Source organism: Gymnoscopelus braueri (assembly GCF_963280865.1).
Source record: "Gymnoscopelus braueri genome assembly, chromosome: 6".
In the NCBI taxonomy this organism is placed as follows: Eukaryota; Metazoa; Chordata; class Actinopteri; order Myctophiformes; family Myctophidae; genus Gymnoscopelus; species Gymnoscopelus braueri.
The window spans coordinates 27,211,208-27,232,517 of NC_137607.1; the positions used below are offsets into that span (position 1 = coordinate 27,211,208).

General features: G+C 42.7%; 1 protein-coding gene across 3 annotated transcripts in view; it reads right to left on the reverse strand.

Moving 5' to 3' along the window:
• Nucleotides 1–21,310, reverse strand: part of csnk1g2b (casein kinase 1, gamma 2b) — a 42,670-nt gene that overhangs the window by 1,503 nt on the left and 19,857 nt on the right. Inside the window, exons 3-11 of one of the 3 annotated variants that reach the window (XM_080431474.1) lie at nt 18,031–18,100; nt 9,281–9,429; nt 7,907–8,141; nt 6,948–7,033; nt 6,081–6,165; nt 5,798–5,946; nt 5,484–5,564; nt 3,706–3,807; nt 2,909–3,015 (exon numbers count right to left, since the gene is read on the reverse strand). In XM_080431474.1, the coding sequence (XP_080287600.1) occupies nt 2,909–3,015; nt 3,706–3,807; nt 5,484–5,564; nt 5,798–5,946; nt 6,081–6,165; nt 6,948–7,033; nt 7,907–8,141; nt 9,281–9,429; nt 18,031–18,100 (1,064 nt within the window). The remainder of the gene's footprint in view (nt 1–2,908; nt 3,016–3,705; nt 3,808–5,483; nt 5,565–5,797; nt 5,947–6,080; nt 6,166–6,947; nt 7,034–7,906; nt 8,142–9,280; nt 9,430–18,030; nt 18,101–21,310) is intronic. The other 2 variants (XM_080431473.1, XM_080431472.1) reach the window with 2 other exon arrangements.

Below are 21,310 nucleotides of genomic sequence, written 5' to 3' on the forward strand. Positions count from 1 at the left end.
CTCAGGGTGGAAGACAGGGTTAAACAACTAAAAATGGGTCTGGTCTTCAAAATTGTAAATGCAGATTTGCCCGATATGCCCCCTATACCCGCATATCTGTATAAATACCTCGAAAAGGTTAGTGACACCCACAGCCACGAAACTAGAGGGAGCGTAAACAACAATCTGGTACCACCCACCCATAAAACAAACATGGGCAAATTCTCCTTCTATAGCACAGCCACCAAGGAATGGAATAGTCTAACCCCATCCCTCAAAAAATGCAGTTCGCTGGGCTCATTCAAAACAGCCCTAAAAACCCATCTTTCTGGAGGCCGAAAGAGGAGCTAGTACCAGTTTCCCTGTAGACAGACGACCCCCCCCCCCCTCCTCTTTTTTGTACATATTTTGTATTTCCTCATGCTTTTTTTGTATATAATTTTTATTTTTCCATGCTCCCCCCCCCCCTTTTTTTGTACATATATTTTTTAAATGCATTTTTTCTTTCTTTGTACATAGTGGTATTTTTTCTGTATTATCTGTATTTTCATGTTGATTTTTGAACTGTTTGGTTGCTACTATATATGTCTATGAAATTAACTCAAGGACCCCAACGGAAACAAGTCCGCAAGGACTTTTTTGGCCGGACCTTTTAGACAAAAGCATTATAAATGTAACTGTGTTGTTTTACATTCTTTTGCCTAATAAAAATTTCAATCAATCAATCAATATTTCCTGCACATTTTAGGAAACATTTCACCATTATAACTACCTTGTTGTAGCCCAGGTCTTCCTTCTAGAGAGATTATTAATCTCAATGGGCAAGCCCATGAGTTTGGGAGGGGGTTTAACTGTTCTACCATGGGGTGGACGAGAGGAGAAATGGGGTAGGTATAATCCTTAAGGAAGAGTATATCAGCAGGTTGCGTTAAAGAGAAGGTCAGACAGAGTGATGAGCATGAGCATGTGTCCGGGTAGCTCAGTTGGTAGAGCTCTCGCCTTTAGACCACAAGGTCATAGCTTCGATGGGGTGTACCGATACACTAATTTCACGATATGATACACCATATTGGGCTCACGATACGATATATGGCACTTTTTTATTATGAAAATATATTGGGGGGGAAGCTAATGAAAATATATGGGGGGGGGGGGAAGCAAATGCAAACAAATACTTCTGTTTTTGCAATTTCTGCACATGGAGGAAAGTGTCAGGAGCTATTTGTGACAGAAGGACACCAGTGCGAGGGAATATGTATAAGACAGAAATGCTGTACGGCTTGGAAACGGTGGCACTGAGGAAAAGACAGGCGGCGCAGCTGGAGGTGGCATAATTGAGGATGCTATTTGGTGACTGACCTCACAAAAGTATAGGCAAAGATGTGTTGAAATGTGTCTAATTTTGGTGGCCATCTTGAAATAAATGGCCGCCATTTTTTAATTGCTAGTGGCCCGATTTACGAGTGGCCCGGTTTCTTAAAAGAGTGACCTCCAGAATTGATTTGTAGCAAATTTCACACTTGTGTCACCATTTGAACGATTCTCGTCTCTTCACACAAAAAAATACATGGAAAAGTGGCTATATGGCGATTTTTAGCCCAAGGAGTGGTTTTGGTGCAAAACAATAGTGAATGCAGAACAATAGTGAATGCAGAATCATAAAAAAAAACTTGTTTGACCCCTCACATGCTACTTAAAACAGAATAAAAAGTTGTATTTTTTCCCCGCATAAGGTTAACACTTTACCTGCCAAACACGAGTATAACCGTTGATGAAAAATACACCCGTTTACTGCCATCAACGAGTATAACCGTTTTTTTTTTGGTCTTTTTTTTTTTCAATTTATCCACACAGAACCAGAGATATCACGATCCAAAGATTTCTAGCTCCATTCACTCCTTGGTTAACTTATTACTTTAAAATCCTGTATCTCGGCTCCTGTGTAAAAAGAATTTAACTACTGGCACTGGGGGAAGTAAAATAAAAAAAAACCTCTGGCAGGGAATGTGTTAAGGGTACCCCAACTTTCAGAAGCTGTCATAAATACCCCTAGGGAAATTGAATTTCAATCTTTGTGAGATGTGTTACTAGACACCTTTACAAACAAACACATAGGTGAAGACATTTCTTGGTAAGGAATTTATTCCAAGATTTTATTAATATCCCGTGACTATTAATGCCAGGGTGCAGTTCCTCTTTAAAAGGATCATTTTGGTCATTTTCAACTGTGTGTTCTCTCTCAGGGCAGGCTGACAGGTGCATGCACAGTAAGTTAAAGTCCATAACCAAATCACACCAACATAAGCAGTGGTGGAAAGTAACCAAGAACATGTACAAGTACTGTACTTGAAGTCCAATTTTACGGTAGTTTTACTTTGAGTACGTCCATTTTTCAATACTTCATACTTCTCCATTAAGGCCGTTTTGCTTGTATAAACAACCTAAATGCATAGCAAACCCAAGCTGATTATCATGTTTTGCCTGCTCCTTTCCTTTTCTTACTGCTTTTTCCTTGCATCTAAATTCCCACCTCATTTTAAAAAATAATTTTCTTGGCCGTTTTCTCTGAATTAATATCTGCATATCCATCACGTCACTCCTGTTCTTCTGAATTCATTCATCCTTTCCATCTTTTTTTCTGTAGATATTGAATCAGTTGCCCTTCATGCACCAATTAGTCACATTCATTGGCTTGTGGAAAAATGCACAAACTAAATCACACAGAAGAGAACACGAGGTGGTGACAAATCTGAATTTTATAATGAAATGGTCTAAGAAATCTTTAGCATTTTCCTTCTCTTTGAAAATGTTAGCCACTGAAATTTGTATTTATCACTTTCTAATACTTTTAAAGGCCTTAATGCTTAGCGATATTTACTTTTTAATAACCCACAGAAACCTTGTGTAAGTCAGAACATTTATATCTTACTTGGTTTCATCGGCCACTTCGATCTCGGTGGGAGCAGTGATGGGAGCGTTGGAGTGTCCAGCGGTGGGATCGTCAGTGTTTAGCTCACCATTCGTTGAGCTCATCACCTGCACGTACGAAAGGGCAGGAAACAAAATGTGTTTCACCTACACACATCACGTCATCGGCTGCGCCAGAGATCATTACAACATTCTTATTAAGTCATGATCATGTCCTAAATCCAGCCTTGTGAGTGGAGAAGCCCTCAGTTTAGTATAACCCATTTCCTTTTTAGGGGCATAGGATGCAATTCTACTAATAAACACTAGGTGGCATATTTATTCCACAAAATGATGTCATAAAGGCCTTCTGACCCCTAATAATGAACAAATGGCCATTTCATGCGGTAATTCATGAAAAGTTCCATCTACAGGTTGGATTCCTCTTTGTCAATTTTAATAAAGAGATTCACTGCTGTTTGCGCTTAACACCTATGCTCATCGATCTTGTCAATGCTGTATGTATTCCCCTCTTCATGAAGGTTTTGAATGACAGTAGCTGCTGGATGTCATGTCTGTGATTTAGCCTAGGGCGAATGAGCCACGCCGCACGCACATCAGCAAGAGCAGACAGAACGAGCCGAGCACAGACACAGCCATTGAAAATGGTGTGCGAGCACATACGGAGACAGACAGGTGGATAAACAACCTGGGCGGACACGCAGCGTGGAGTCAAGTGTCGGGAGAGGGAGCAGAGACACGCAGACAGCCATGCAGCTTCATGCATTTAAGCTAGCTGAGCAGCAGCAGCAGCAGTACCTGAACAGAGCCCCCCAGCCGCTCAGCTGTGAGGTGCGACCCCAGAGTCTCCTTATTGGTCACGGGAGTGGGCTGAGACTCACTTCCTTTGGGCTCAGGCGACTGACGCAAAGAGCAAAAGGGGTGGAGGCAGGTGGTGTTGGTGGTGGGGTGAGAATGGGAGGGGCGAGGGGGTTGAAGGAGTGGAGTGGAGGGGTGGGGTAGAAGGGGGTGAGGTGTTGGGGTGGTGGTGGTGATGGTGGAGGAGGAGGGGGGAGGGAGGTGAATAAAAAAAGTGGAAAGAAACAAAAAACAAACAAAAAAAATTATAGAAGACATCTCCCAAGCAGAAGCAGGCTTGTTAAGACAAAACTATGTTAATAGAGGACGGTGGGGAAGCAAAAACGTATGTAAAGCACAGATCAACACACTAATAAAAGTCATGCAGGAATAAAAACAACAGCCTTGAGACCACCTACAGTACAGTTGTACATTTAAAAAATATACATAAACGTTAGCTCTGGATATTATTTATCTATTATAAGTAGTGTCTTATAATAACTTGTGTTTTATGTTCTTTCATTCAACTTCCGTAAAAAAGGGAAAGCACAATAACCTCTCCCAGAGAAGCTGATGATCAAATCAGATACGCTTACAACTGAAAAATCAGTAATCAGTTGCCTACTTCACGGCCCTTTTCACAGTATTAATCACAATATTTTCATTTCCATTTTCTAGGACCTAATTTGCTGTAAAGAGAAAAATTGGTAGCTTCCTTCAGGGAGCTGCAACAGCCAGATTTTTTCTTAGTTGCTCGTCGGTGTCGCGCAGCTAAAATAGCTGATCTGCAAGCATGTATTGTGATCTGCATATTTCTGTGCGTGACACCAGCGTGCAACCAAGTATAACTTGGTTGCAAGTAGGCTTTATAACCCTGCCATTTCAAACAATCGCTCATTGCAGAATACATATTTTGATGCTAAGGTGTGCATAAGCATAAGTGGGGGTTTGTGAGCCTGGAAACCTTTAATGTTGTTAATATGCCAATCATACTAGAGTGGAGGGTAATAAATGGGGGCTAGAGTCCACAACAATAAGTCAATCATAAAACCTAATGTACTGCTTACTGTAGCTTTACAGGAAACCATGAGTCAGACTGATCAAGAATGAAAACCTGATTTGTACCACATGAGTCAGCAATTTAAAAAAAAAGTATTTTAACCTGAGACCCGAGTGAATTATGATTTGTGTCCCAACTGATAACATGGCAAGATCAAGGCGTGGAGAACATGCTAATAAAGGAATTATGGAAAGAAAATAAGGAGGAAAAAAGTATAAAGCTTGTCACACACTAAGCAGCATAAAGCTTGTCATTACTGGTATGAACAATGCACTGTGCATTTTCAACTCATGCATGCAATGACTAAAGCTTAGAGTGGTTGGGTGTGTGGCATACAATGCTAAAGCCAAAGAAAATGTTGCTTCATTTCACAAATTGAGCTGCAGAGCTCTCAGGATCGCAACGGTTATTTTGTGTGAAATAAGCTGTTTTTAAAGGTATTTCTAGCAGAGCAAGGCAAGTAGGTGAAAGCATTTCAGTATAAAAAACTAATGTAGACAGTAACTGGAGGAAATGGGAAGAGGGGTAGAGGAACCGAACAGCGACCAATTCTCCAGGAAGCTTCTGACAAGTTTGGTTCAATGGCAAACTGGGTAACTTGACTGACAGGGTTGGTCGGTACATGGTTCGTTATATGTATGTGCATGGGTGGGTGTGGTGGTAGCAGTGGAAAGCTCACCTGGTTTTTGGTCTGCTGTTGTGCTTTGTCTCTGCTGGGCTGCACGGGCGTGTCACTGGGGATAGGACCTATTGGTGTAGGCTATGGAGGACATGGGGGACAAAGGACAGACAGACAGAGAATGTGGTAAGGAAGAGGCAAAATTAAAAACAAAGTCAAATTCAGAACAATGTGAGAATACTTAACACAGCCACAAGGTGAGGATTGTTAAGATGACAGGCTTTGCTAAAAGTATCTAATGCATTCCCATTATTCATGGCAGAAGCCTGAACAGAGTGGGAGAGGAGAGGGAGATGAGATTATGAGGGACTCACGAGTGGCTTGCCGACCCAGTCGTATTCATAATCAAAGACATAGCCGTTCCTGTCAAACAGATCAGTGAAGAGTTTCCTCAAGTAGTCGTAATCAGGCTTTTCGAAGAAGTCCAGCCTCCTCACATAACGCAGGTAGGTGGCCATCTCTTCTGTAGCAAAGGGCCACAAATTATGATCACGTTCATATATATAAATATCATCAGTTACAAGTAAAGTGACATATTAAAATGGATGGCGATTAAAAGGAGATATAACAAAAGAGACAAAGCCCGTTTCTACTGACCGGGGAAGCTTTCACAAAGCACTTCAATTGGTGTGGCTCGTTTTGTGTCACCAATCTTCTGATACCTCTCCTTCAAAGTGTCCGCCTGAGAAGAGAGAGAAACTGTGAGGTGACAGAAACAATGTCGAAACCTCCTCCCACACCTCCAAAACATAAATACGGACAGTAAAGTCACAAAGTAAAGCCTTGCCAAATGTACAGCAAGATTTGGGGCATTGCCTAGCTGGTGGGGCAAAGTAATTGAATAGGTATAATATTCAAATCTTATACACAAGGTATATCTTATACACCCGGATGCCCCCGTCAAGGTGCTTTTTATTGCAAATGCATGCAAATGCATTTGCAATAAAACTGCTTTTTTATGGATATGCACTGGCTACAGGGGGCTCTGCGTTTACCTTTACCATAGGAAATAACTACAGTACCTTCTTGACATGACAGTAATTCAAAAGGTTTCAAAGCAACGTTTCAAGCATTCATAAATCCATAGATGATAATTCACTTCATGCAAGAGACCACGTTCACACGGCGGCCATTTTGCTCTTACATCATATTCCTGAAAGGGTGGGGATATCCCAAAACATATGAAATGTGCACTCACAGTGTGACACACATACACACACATATACAAAAATAGAACACCAGTGGCCCTTCCAGTGCCATCAGGGTGTTAGGAACGGTGTTCTTTTCCTGGGGAGGTGTAAACTTTAGGCTGTGTGCCTGAGGCCATGCGGCTGATATATATACGAAACAGGACACCGCACCAAAGAGAGTGTAAGAGGAAACAGCACCTCTCTGCACGCCGCATTTAAGTTATTATAGAACTCTGAAGGCACGAGGGGGACATCCAACAACATGTAACCGCACCTTTAGACCCTGCCAGGGAAGGCTCCCTCGTAGGAAGTACATGAACATGTGACCCAGTGCTTCCAGGTCATCCCTTCTGCTTTGCTCTGGAAAAGACGCACAAGGTTGGTCAGGGTTGCACGTGCGGGAAAAGCTGGAGAACATTTTCATATGTAACTGCTAAGGACGAGAGAGAGTGAGTGGCAAGGTGTGAGAAACTGGAGAAATTGGAATTGTGTAAAGGTCATCACAGTATATTAGAAAGGAAAGCATTTCAAGAAGCTCAAGTCAAAAGGTGAAAGTAGATACCTTATTGAACATAAATGATTTATGATCAAATGTATGAGAAACAATGATGAGACAAAGAGGTATTTGTGGCATAACAGCCTCGGACAAAGCAAGGGCTCAGTTGTTTTAACCTTCAATATTGTGGCTGTTGGGAGTTTCCCCATTTCAGGTCATATACAAAGTCAATGTTATGCTTATAGCATATTTCCTGTGAACATCAATACATACTATACGTATATATCTATCCATACATCTATATAACTATCCTTATCTATACATTTTTTTTACTGTACATTTTGGGAGTGCCTTCCATTTTAACCCATTAAGACCGGGAACTCATCTGTCATTTTAAGATTTTTTTGGCTATTTTTGAAAAATCTTGAACATTTTGGCAAATTTATTTGAATATATACATTCTTAAAGCAACATTTTTTAACCCAAATCTTTGCTTCTGGGGGGGGGGGGGGTCCCTGGAACAAAATATTTTCAGATGGGGGTCGGTGGCCAAATACAATTTTGGAGGTCCTTGACATGAAAAAGTTTGATATAGTATTTTTCAGAGAACTGTTAGGATTTAGAAGACATTTTGTAGAATCGGAACCTCAGGCCTTAATGGGTTAAATTACAACAAAACCCTGCAATGCTTAAGTGAAATGGTTCATCTGGAGTAGCGCCTGCCGGTCTCGTCTCACCTTTGCCCAGGTGTGTGTTGATGCTCATATAGCGTGCTGTGCCCGTCAAGCTCTTGTGCTCCCGGTAGGGGATGTGTTTTTTGGTCTCGGGATCAATGTACTCTTTGGCCAGACCAAAGTCAATGATGTGGATGGTGTGCTGCCGCTTGCTTCCCGGCCGCCCCACCAAAAAGTTCTCTGGCTTGACATCCCTGTATATCAAGCTCTTGGTGTGGACATACTCCATCCGCGTTATCTGGTGGGCAGGAGCGAGAAGAGAACACTCAATCAGAACTGCCCTTTTCAAATGTAAACATGAGGCTTAAACTTTCCAGTACAAAAAAAAAATCTGATAAATAATATAACATACTTGGTGACTTTCAGTGTTGTTTATAAAATTATAGCAAATTCTGCATCAATTAGTATCAAGCTCCTGTGAGCATCGCAAAAGAAACTAGAAAGGTGCGCTCAGTGGATCGCAAATCTCTGCCAGAGTATCTGTGTCAATATGACAGGTCTTTCCCAAATATGGATCCATGTGGAACTCCATAATTAAACGTCAGTACTCTGAGGCTAGGCTAGTCTTGCCTGGTGGATAAGAATGTTTTATGAATAGTAACCTCATGTACATTTATTCCATGACAACACAATGGAAAGCAGCAGCAGTTAAAGCTTGTACACTTTATTTATAGGAAACCTATTGGACCCTTAAATGATTAAGATTTTATCGATTCCGATTCCCTCATTTGTATGGGTACCCGGTACGCAGAAATTTGAATTTGGTTCCTCCTTGGACACATTCTGCCCTCATCCCTTCTAAATAGTCCATTTCCTCCTTGTCAACTTCTATGATGTATGGTAGGTAGACTGCGAATATTTGGAGAGGACTTAAATCTTTGGCACGGTTTCAGCCGGATACTAAAACCCTGCCGTCGGACTGGCGTGGATAAAACAAACGATCTTGTTTACATCATCAGAAACGTCAAAGACAGAGAGAACAACCGCTTAGTTGAATCTATGACTCAGCCTACCATAACATATTAAGGCTGTGCAAAAACATTGTCTCTGACCACAACCATGTTCTGAACAGTGAATATGAATAGTTAGTGTTACCATTAAACAATTAAGCCCCAATTCTTAAGCCACAATGCACCACATTGTAAGCTTCCAATTCTAAATACAAACATGTAATAAGGAGCATAATCGCAGCCTCATTGTGTTATTGGATTGTGATGTTAAATTTTGTTTCGTTTTTTTGGCTTTGGTGTTGCAACCCGTAATACAGTGATGATGCAAAACATATTTGAGAAAAATCTGACAAAGCGTCATCATCAACTTCATGGTCACTTTGCATATGCAACTTTAATGCTATTGCTGCCCTCCATGCATCCATACCAGCTGTATGGCTATCATGAGGACGGTCTTGAGGGAGAAGGTGCGGTCGCAGAGGTCAAAAAGGTCCTCTAGACTAGGCCCAAGCAGCTCCAGCACCATGGCGTTGTATTTCCCACAGGGGCCAAAGTAGTACACCTGAGGGATTCCCTCTGTGGAGACAGACACAAAAACAAATGGATTATTTTATACGTCTGCAGTACACTATTAAAATATGTTCCAGTGGTGTCATTTAACCAACACTCGATGAGTTTATTGAGTTTATTAGGATCCCCATTAGCTGGTGCATAACAACAGCTAATCTTCCTGGGGTCCACAAATAACATGACATTCGACAATACATTACAGGACAATATGTTTGGAAAACCTGTCACCATTCGGCATGCCTTACACATAGGGAGTTGAACTAGGTGGTTATTTTTCTGTAAGGTGGTGTTCCAACAGCATTATAGCAGTAATGGCAGCCTAGATAAAGTTAAAGCAGTGGACCTCTGTCCTCAAGCTCCCCAAAAAAAATAGTGCTGACTGAACACATCCTGACATTTTTTTTTCAAAAATGGGGGGATATACGTTTCACATGGGTCCATTTATACACTTTTTGTGGGCGAGAGAAATTCTACTTGTGAGCTTAACTAAAGGTCTTACATCGTCTTATTCTTATGTCAGATTGAATTTTGTCACCATTGTGTCTTTCTTTTTCTCCTTTTATTCTTTGTCATCAAGCTTCTGACAGGTTTGGTAAACCAAGAATGTAATTGGAATTTACAAAATACGGTATAAAAATAGGGCATAATGGGTAAAAAAAAGGAAACAAATATAAAACCTTGACAACTATGATCATCAAGTGAGACGTTTCTAACAAGAGAACACCACTCAAGGTAGCCAGTCACAAATACACCTGTCAACAGCCACGAGGCATCTGCTATTAGTCACCACACCCTGTTTGGCTCTTGTATGCATGACTTGAGAAGAATGTGGATGGATCGACATCACATACGGTTTCTCCAAACATAGGCAACTAGTAGGTTTGGCTGTAGGCTATTAGGGGTGCGGTTAAAGAGAACAGAATCACAAATGAAATGCATAGTAGCCCTCTGCAGACCACATCTAGTAGTGATGCGCAGGCCGGCCCGTTGCCTGCAGTGCAGGCGGACGGGTCAAGATTTCAGACGCAATTATCACAGGGTGGGTCAACACACGATCTTACTGAAATCATGAAATGACTGGAGCTGGAGCAAAAATTTACATTCCCTCATTTCTGCCGACTACAGGAGAAAGAACACCCAAGTGTAGCCTCCGGGTGACAGAATGAATTATGGCCTGTAGGTGCAAGTTGTCCAACATTTAAAGCGCAGTCTCTAGCCCACATTTAGCAAAGTCTCTCAGATGAGAACTTTGTAGTGTTACGAGTAACCTTTCATTTCTGACAACTCTATACGCAAACAAACTGGCTTGGTCACGACCTTGTGCTCCAGGCTCCAAGGGCAGTGTTTCAGGCCACGTTAGTCCTAGCAGAGCAGATTCTGTCACCTGCCACCCAGACAGAGCCATTCATTCTGTTCCCTGGAGCTGGACAACAGTGGAGCCAAAACCACAGCATTCACCATCCTGGCTAATGCCCCGAGGGCCCACACTAATCTGCTGGCACAACAGGGGGTGTGAGAGACGGTGAGTGAGTGAAAAGGGGATTGAGAGACTCAGTCACTGAGTCAGGGTGGGAATGAGAGGGTGATAGTGAGTGAGAGGGTGATAGTGAGTGGGAGAGAATGAAAGTGGAGATTGATTGGGACTTTAAAGTGTCTATTAAATGAAAAACTCCCTGAATTTTTGGATCTCTCTTTCCACATTGTGGCCGACATTTCCGTTTTGATTCTCTTTCGAGATGACGTCTGGATAGTGAATTACTTGTTTAAACTTAAATGGTACACTAAAATATGCATCTGAAAACATTTTAAGCAAGACATAAGCAATGCAGTAGCATAAACATGCTTCAGCACTACCCATCTCTCTTCCCCTCAGGCTGCGTGAGCTACATGCTACAAACATTAGCCTTCTTCTCTTGTTGAGGTATCGATCCCATAGCCTGAGGGGGATAGGACGATCAGCTGAGATCTTGGTAGAGCCACAAAAGGCTTCCTTTTCAGACTGAAACTTCTAAATAAATGTCATGACATCTTTAAGTGTGTGTGTGTGTGTGTGTGTGTGTGTGAGAGTGTGAGAGAGAGTGAGAGTGAGAGTGAGAGAGAGAGAGAGAGAAAGAGCAAATGTGTACAGCAAGCACACAGTGTTAAGGTATGTGCAGGCATGCAAACAGCCCCGAGGTGAAAAAGGTGACAACATGTTTTTTGCCTTCGGGTCAGGTGTCACACAATTGCCCTATTTGGATTCAAAACGGCTATTGTAGCTGAAAAGCTACAAGTTTGCATGTCTGTATGTGTGTTCGGGCATCTGACCAGGGGGATTACGGCTGACCACCACTGAAACGTCATCAGTACTATGGAGAAACAAAGCCCACTGCGCATGTGCATCCTCACACTCTCGCACACACACCTGTCTGCTTATTAGGCTGGAGGATTTGCCTGGTAATGATGCCTGTGACAGACAAGGCAGTGACAAGTGATCAGTGGGAGGCTGACTCATCAAAGTCAGGCAAAAATCTGGAGGGCGTTCAAAAGCCAACAGAGTTAACAGAAGAGGAATGTGTTTTGTGTATAACAACGATCTGTCCCACTGGGGAATAGCAATGGAAAGGAAGATGGAACAGCCTACAACCGTGGGCAACAGACGTCAGATGAAGGAGAAACAATTGTCGTGCACGAACAGAATATCATTTTTTCCCCTTTTGTTGAGGACAATTTCTGTGTGAGGTCTATTGTGACGTAGGCAGCTGCAGAATAGTTATCAAGCGACTTCCCAAAACTGCTGCCACGGCAACTTGCCAGCGACAACAAAGGGCAAAGGCGGTGTAGAAATGTTCTCCCACGCGGTGACCGTGTGCCCCTCCCGTTAACGGTAAATAGTAAACACTCGAAACGGAACATAACAACTGAGCATGATTGCCAATTACCTTCATCAGCAGAGAGCAATTTACGTCTCTCCACAAACTACAGGACAATCAGGCTCGACTACTTCTGCGGATGAGTCCATTCCCGTGAGACACAGTAATAAACCAACTGAATCTAGCCTGCAATGAAACATGTCTATATAAGCCATCTTGCGTTTTCTTCAAAACACACTTTTTGCTGCTACTACTACTCTAAATTTCACACAAATTAGTACAGATAATCTGGGTACATGTATCAGTAATTTTTCATATTCTATTCTCATTGGCTATGACTGACTTCCAAACTTTGCGGGCCCTGGGTAGGCAACCTGGCTTGGCGAAAGAATGCGCACAGAGGAGCACACTTCGTAAGGCGGTTACACACCGGCGAATGTGGCGAATATACGCAAAATTCGGACTCGTTCCGAATAATTAAAAGACGCTTTTTCGCTTCGCTTTTCCGCTTTTTCGCGCCATGTACGCTTGCATTGACTTTATAAGGTTTTAAAAATAAGCGTATTATTCGCACGAAAAAATCGCCCCGGTGTGTAAGGACCTTAACACTTGGCACTTTTTACTGTGACACTTTTTACTGTGACTTCTAGCAATAGGTGCTGGTAGACAGGACAGGAGAGTCAGGACACTTGTCTATTCAGCACAATGGGCCCAAAACAGAAAGTCTGCAGCCGTTCCGTGCAATCCAAACAATGCTGCTACAGCCACACACTCTTTTTCTCTGTTTATGGTGACTATAGTGAAATGTGTCGTCGTCGAGCACAATCCAGACTATTGTATCCCAGGCATGATTTCTCTGAAGAGAGAGAGAGAGGGAGAGAGAGGGAAAGGGTGGGGATATAGAGAACGAGAGAGACCTGTATGATGTCAGCTAGAGACAATGCTTTACAATGACATGTCAGTTTAGGGCGTGTCGTGGTGTAGAGACTAGAGAGGATGAAGAGGTGGTGTGTATTAAAGATTTAGATTGTTTAGTGAACTGAACAGAGAGGAGGTAGGTGGAGGAGGAGAAGTGACTTCCATTAGTCACTCTGGAGATGTCCTAACAGGGCTGAAATGTGATCAGCATTCAGGCGTGTGCAAACTTGAGCTATAGACTAGTATACACAAATACCACCTGCATCTAAAAAGGACAAAGATCCTACAGGACACCATAGCAAATAGCAATAACTGAGCTGAACAAATCTGTATGGAGGGCTACTCGGGCTTTTGTCTTGGCACCATGTCACTGGTGCCTGCTCTGTTGAGTGCAGAAGTTGGCTGCTAATATATTGAGATATACAGGGATCTCACAGATGAAAGGCCAGCAGGAGGCCAGCGATATTCAGGCCAGCGAGATTCACATCATACACACTTATGTGTGTGTGTAAAACCTGTGGGAGAGGACTGACTGCAGACGCAAAGTGGCTATAAATCCATAGGATGCTAGAGTTGTTACATAATTTCTTAGCAGCACCAGAGCAGGAGTGACTCCCCACTAAGGTCATCATGGCTATAAATGGTAAATTTATATAGCGCTTTTATCCAAAGCGCTTTACATAGATTGTGCATTACATTCACCCAATCACACATTCATACACCCATGGCGGAAGAAACCATGCAAGGCACCAACCTGCTCATCGGGAGCAATTAGGGGTTCAGCGTCTTGCTCAAAGACACTTTGAACCTCGCGGTTCCCATCCAGCCCTATGGCTATCCATCAGAGTGCTTAATAGCTTTCTTCTGAAACCTCTTATCAATTATCAATAGTTGATCTATCTGTGAGTTAGCTAATTTTTGGTCAGATCACAGTTTCATATTTGTAATCACAATGTCACATTTCAATAGCTGAATTAACCAAATTTAAAGTGTTGCTTCTTTACTGTACCATTTTATAGCCCATCTTTAGTTTTTTTTTACCTTGCTCTGCCTTGCCCTGTACAATCCTGAGTGTTAATTTAACTCAGAGAGTGTGCAAATGAAACTAAATGAACCCATTCCATTGGTACACCTCTCAGAGTTAAAATTCACACTGAGGATTTTACTTTGTATGCTGCTGATGACGCCAGAATATCTCCCTCCAGAGGTTTGACAAATGATCTATATATCCAGATTCAGGATCCTATTCCAACAGTAACAGAGCTCTAGGGTGGGTGTTTTAGGGATTCACGATATATTGGCAATATTGGCCTTAAAATGCAATATCAGTGTCGAACCGGTATCAAAATAATAGGTTTTAGGCAATATTTCATTTTATACAATATTTGTATTTATGTTTAAATGTGAAGCTGAAAAAGCCTTTTGAGATGAAGGCTGCAGATTCAATCAGTGTTTGCTGCAGAATCTTAGAATCCAGAATTTTACGGTTAAGTTATGAGACAAAATGCCAATATTGCGCATCCCTAGTTTTGAGGCATTGCTTTTTCAAATTCAGTGTTTACATGTGTTTTTCAGAATGGACAAAATTTGAACTGTTTTTTATACAGATATTATCGACATAAATACGATGTAAATATCGTTTTTTGACCGTAACAGCAATACGGTTATCGGTATGGGCCAGGTACAACAATACAATGCTGACAACAAATTCCTTGTTCTACGATACATGTACAGTATATAGTGTTGATTATATACATCTTGACTATAGTCACTGAGCACACACACAACATGACACATGACGTGACAAGCATTAATGGGACTGACAGATATGCATAGTGATACGGTATTTAAATGTTCAATTCATTTCCAAAAGGAACCCCTCATATAAAACTAGTCACAAGAACCAACGTAAGCCTGATTGCGTGAGCTAAGACAACCACTTAAATAATTGATAACGGGTCTATAAAAACTGAATGATGATGTCTCTGAAGACCGTCTCCTCCGCTGCACTCTTAATGGCTGGACAGAGGACCGCACATATTTGCGGGAGTGGTAGGAGGCTCAGGTAGGTATGACTGACTTTACTGTGTGGCAGTTACTGATATTGCTATCGTGCAGCTGGAGCAATCTGTATTACCAGTTGATCATTAATGGTCTACTATCTAAAGAAGGGGCACTCAGTAGTTCAACTGTTAAACCACAGAAAAACATAATTTCAGGAGTCCTGGCCTCAGTCAGAGGCTAGCAGGTACAAATTTACACATGGCATCAAAATCTCAATACAGTTAAAAGATGCAGATGAAGGCAATTCCAGATTCTTGCTCATTCAATATCACCAGTTTCAGTGTGGCTTAGTGCCACAAATCTTCCACATCCACTTGCTCTGGAATATCAATAATGAGCGTAAATGGGAATGTTGTAACAAGTTGGTGAACACAGGAGCAGGATTCCCCAGCAGCTGGGATGTGTCCAAGACAGGAGAGAATTAACACTGTCTACATAAGCTTCTCTCGGCCATTAAGCACTGAGGAGTCCACGCTGTGACATATTTGAGGCCGAGTTGCTCGGGGATCACATGGCCCCTTTGACTATGTTGACAACATAAGTAGATTTAAGCTGCTGCCCGGATGCCTGTACGATGCCAAAGTGGGCCCTCCAGTTGCATCGTTGAATAGCAATAACCAGCCACCAGTCTGAGGACAATCCTTGTTTCAACTGTCATTTAAAGTCTGGGCCCTGGATAGGCCAGTATTGTGGTTATGTTTTAGCCGACTAAATGCCCCTTTTTCTAGCCTGGCCTGTGAACGTGGTTGAATCTTGTTCCGAGTCAGTGATATCAGTAAAGCTGAAGACAGAAGCCGCAGAACTAGAGACTGAAGGGACGGAAAAGAGGTCAGAAAGCGTTTAATGCACCAGAGAGGGCAGACAAGTGAAGAGAAAGACTGAAATGATGAGTAGTGTAGTATACAACTAAAATCAAGAGACATGGTAGGGAGATGACAATCAGTTGTGTGTGTGTTGTGTGTGTTACTAGTACGAAAGCAAATAAATCATGGCCGAGCCCGACAGCTCAAAACAAGTAGGCTACAGCTGACATGCAGAGATAGGTTATCCCCTTTTAGCAATACATGCTAGGAGTTTCTCTTGGCTTTCTTCACCAGCCAACAGTCAACCATGAAGGCAGGGCAGAAAGACATGCACTCTGGCTGAGAAGGCAATCCGAGTAGATATACGATAATGGCCCAACTGCTTGGAGAAGGCCATCTATAAATAGGCTAGGACAGCCCTAATGCCCCAGCTCCCTATTAACAGTTAAGGGCTGTTGGCACATGCAGCCAGGGAGCTGGCAGGTGAGCACTCTACTAGAACACCACACACTTTTCAAAAAGGTGTGTGTGTGTGTGTGTGTGTATTAGGGGGTCCACTGAAAACATGGCAGCCCTGCTTAAGCATTAAGCACATAAAACTGCTAACAATAACATAAGTGACCGTTCCAACAGTATTAACCTTCCTAGATACCAAATAAAGATGTCTTGGTTTGCTAGCTATAATGGCCAGTAGTTAGTATGGTGAGGAAGAAATTGTAGTTATCATGTGGGCATATTGTACCGTATCTCCCTGGCCCTTTCCATTGGTCGCAAACATAATGCTAAACTGGCTGCTAGCTAGATTATATCCTTAGAGTGAACACCAACCAGAGTGTAATAACAATATAATGCTGATCACTTCATGTCTGATATATCACACTGTCATTTGGCTACACAATACCTCCAACAACATGACTGTTACACTTGAATACACATTATTGCCTCAACAGTAAATGGAAATCAGCCATAGGCTACGGTGAGACAAAGCTAGACCCTATTCACAGAGATGCAAAAATCATCAGCCTCACACTGCTACAGACATGCTCAACAAGCGTGCCACCAGAGCAGGGTCAAGCAATTGGCTAGATTTCCCCACTTGCTGCTCTCACATAAGATATAAGGTTTGGTAGGCGGAGAAGGAAAAATGTGCAAATTCTACAACTGCTGTCCTCAAAGATATCGATTGTGTACTTGGCAATGTCTGCTCCTACAGGATTCATCAGGTCACACATTGATCATATCACAGGAAATGGTGTCTATGGAAATATGACAGACTGTTAAGCTCACCTCCTGTCACTTTGACTAAGTAGTGGTCAAATGTCAGCAAATTATTTCTGAATAAATAATGAGGTGAGGTTTCTTGTAAGGCAGCCAAGTCCACACATGTGCACTTTGATGCACATGACAGATGAGCCTAGGCAGGCAGGCAGGCAGGCAGGCAATGCTGTGAAGCCTTCCAGGTCCCTGTCCCTCCCAACCATCTGATTCTGCAAGCCAAAACTTCTCCCCCTGAGCAGTGAGCCGGTCAGCCATCCAAGATCAAAGAGCTGCCACTGTGCAGCCATAGAGAGTCACAGCTAATGCATCACAGCACATTGCCATGGGCTGGGCAGCACTGCTCGAAAAACTATACATTGAATTGAAGTAGTGGGGTTGTACTGAAGGCAGGCAAGCAAGCTTTCACTCCTTCCAATAGCTCCTATAGTGGTACGAAAGCTCTTTCAGTAATGTGTGTGTCTGTCTGTCTGTCTGTCTGTCTGGCTGCCTGTCTTCCTGAATGCATGTGCATGTGTGTGTGTGTTTGGGCCTGTCTGTCTTTGTGGTATGTTTGGGTGTGAACCCATACAGTGTATTGTTTTAAACACATCCATCCAATGTGCAGGCCACACCCACAATTCACTCAGGCCCCAGAAACATAATGGTCCTATATAACAATGATTGATAGCCTAAGAGGCCTATATCCCTCTTACCTGAAGTTCCCAACTGTTTGTAAAATCTATACTCCAAATGGAGCTGCGGCGCTCTGGACTTTATGGGTTCCTGAAAGATAAAAGAAACAAAAGAGACTGCATTGGACACAACATTCAGAATTCACAGTTGACATGCAGCTTTTTCTAACCTAGATGTCATAGGCCTAAGCACAGAGGGCCAGATCTACTTTTGACTGCAGTTATTCATCTCACTACTACACTCATTTAGTACTGCTTGTAGTACAGCATCAGAGGCAGAGGGTGATGATTCTCCTTAGAAACATTTTCATAAACATTGCATTTTCTGTAGGGTTTAGGGATTAGGGCTTGGTGTTATAGTGGCATTTGCTCAGGAAAGGCAATGTGACAACTCAAAATAGCACACAATGAACATCAATAGCAAATGTAATGAGAGCCAAGACTAAACAAAGACAGACTCTGTCAGCATTATAGATGACAGTTTTCAAGATGGGCGGTCCTACTGGCGGCATAAAATACACCTACATTGTTTTCTCCACATCTTCCGTATCAGCACTTTGTCATATAATGTAGCCTATTAACTTTACTATTTTCAGTAAAAGACCGCACATTCATCGAGCAATGGCAATGTTTACATTGTAACACCGTGTATGATCAATGACATGGTGAAATGGCTATCCTACCCTATATACTAATCAAATATGCTTATTATATTGGAGGTTGAGCACGGTTTTGGTTGTATGATGCTAAAATGACCATCAATGTACTTCTACTCTACAAACTTCACATACTGTGAAAAATGTGAGGCCACAGAAACAAAATTGATCATCTCTGCATCCAGTGTATATGTTACAGGGAAATTGGCATTCCAGGGAAATTGAAAAAGGAGCGCTCGTTTTCACCGCCCCCCCCAGGCAATTCTGTAGAACCAACACTAGAGGGCAATGCAAGCCACACTACGTGCATAGATGTGCATAGACATGAACGTGCATGCGCGTGCACGCATACGCACGCGCGTGAGGACGCACGCTCATGCTTTCAATTTGGTTTATTGAAAGCATGACTGTTAAGATAATTTTATTGTGTTCTGGCTTTTAACATTTGTTTTAGTTTATCCACGACACACACGCACACGTGGATAATAACCCATGAAAAGGTCTATTCTCACCCTATCGGTTTACAACTCGGACGGCGCTGATTCGACTTAGCAGACCATCGGCCGGTCGGCGCGCGCCTCCTCGGCCTCAAGCTCTGCTAAGTCGGCGCGCCTCCGTCATGGACAATAACTATTATCACGTGTGTGTGTGAACGCGTGTTCAGCGTTCCCCTAGCGTAGCTTCCTGGTTGCTATGTGGGGGGGAACAACAAAAGCCAGGTCCGCCTCGCATCAAAGCCCCGCCTCGCGCCTTCTCCTCCTCCTCTCGCCGCCTCGCATCAAAGCCCCTCCTCCTCCTCCTCGCGTAAAAACCGCGCCTAAACGAATTGGCATTCCCTGGAATGCCAATTTCCCTGTGACATATACACTCTACTCATCAACATGGGAGTGTACTGAAAGTGGACACATTCCACATAATGCGTATAATGGATGTAATGGCAAAACTGGTGTTACCGGTATTTGAGGTGTTCTGGGAAGAATTTGCACTGGTGTTAAAAACATTCCACCATGGTAAATGGTGTAATAAAAGTTGGTCACACAAAAAAAAAACATTCCACCACGATAGGCCTGGGGTATACAGCCTATTTTAATACCTAGATTAAAGTATAGTCAAGCATGACCTAATAGGGCCTTGATGATAAGTGGCTGGTAATCAACCATTCAGAACATATTTTTCATTACATCTCTAGAAGCAGCTTTACAACCTAAAACTTAATCTGATTAACATCACATGCCCATTATGGCAAGGGCCTTATAGACATGATGGGACAGATGTAAAAACTGTAATTAATTTGCCTTAATCTACTAACGCTTTCTATTTGGTAGCCTACAATGAGTTGAGACTTAAAACTGAAGTCTGTTTATGCTGCAAAAAGGATTACATGAGCCTTTTACCAGGTTGCTTGCAGCCTGGTCTAGGAAGAGACTGATCAACTACTCCACACTTTCTCGAAACGTTCTCGATCTCGACACTTTCTAACGACCTTTTCATCATTGGCTGTCCTTCAATCCTTTAAGCCAATGGGGAGACTTCCCTGAGACTTCCCTATAATCTGAACGACGGGCGTACTCCCATGCTATGGGATCACAGCCCAGAACAAAAGAAAAAGTGTGGTCGTCGCCACCAAACAAACAATTTTTTTTTTTTTAAAGTGTGATCGTCGCCACCAAACAAACTATTGACTTGACTCCTCATACACACACACACACACACACACACACACACACACACACAGCGCCGCCTCCAACACCGATTTGTTACTCTGCGAGGGCAAGGGTGCAGGACCACAGGTCCATTTGGTTCCGTGCGGGGACGCTGGAGAGAGCAACCTGGTGTTAATATGACTGTGTCATCATTTCTTGTTTAAAGTAGGACTGGGAGTATGACAGCTAAATGGAAGTGGCTGCAAAAGCCTTGCATTAATAAGGGTTGCAACTTGCAAACATAGACACAACACAGATAGGTTGGCGGTACATCACTGGCTGTGCCTGTTAGTCCACAAAAATGATATTTCAGTTCCCAAAAATGCCTTCGAGATGGCTGTAAATTCTAAAATTTCTAAGAAGCTGGTATATGTTCGAACTTTGCGATAAGCCTTTTTTGATCCATTGCTTTTCCAACTAATGGTTAATAATGTTATACAATAGGTTAGGTGAATGACTGGGAATGTATACGGTGGTGGTGTGTGCTAGCTAGCTACGATCAACATGGCAAGGAGGGACATCATATCCTTTTCCCATGACTCGTCTCAATGAAACTTGCCGCCACCTGCAGAGTCATCCAACACCCTCATCCCCACAAAGACACTCTATATAAACCCCCTCCCATTCTTGTTTTCCTACTGTTGTGGGACTATAACAGCAGTGGCAGTGGGCAGGCCCATGTATAAATAGAGAGTACATATTTAGAAAGGTTTCCTGGTGTGTGTGTGTGTGTGTGTGTGTGTGGGGGGGGGGGGGGGGTTCACTAATGTGTACACACACAAGCATACGAGTGGTGGCCACAGTTCTTTCAATGCTTCATCACTTCATGGCCATGAACACCACATGATTAGCTCTGCCTGTGCTGTCATATGTGAACACAGCATGTCTGCGTCCAGCCTGCTGTATCTGTTATCATTTGGGGTGTGTACCAATACCACCCCC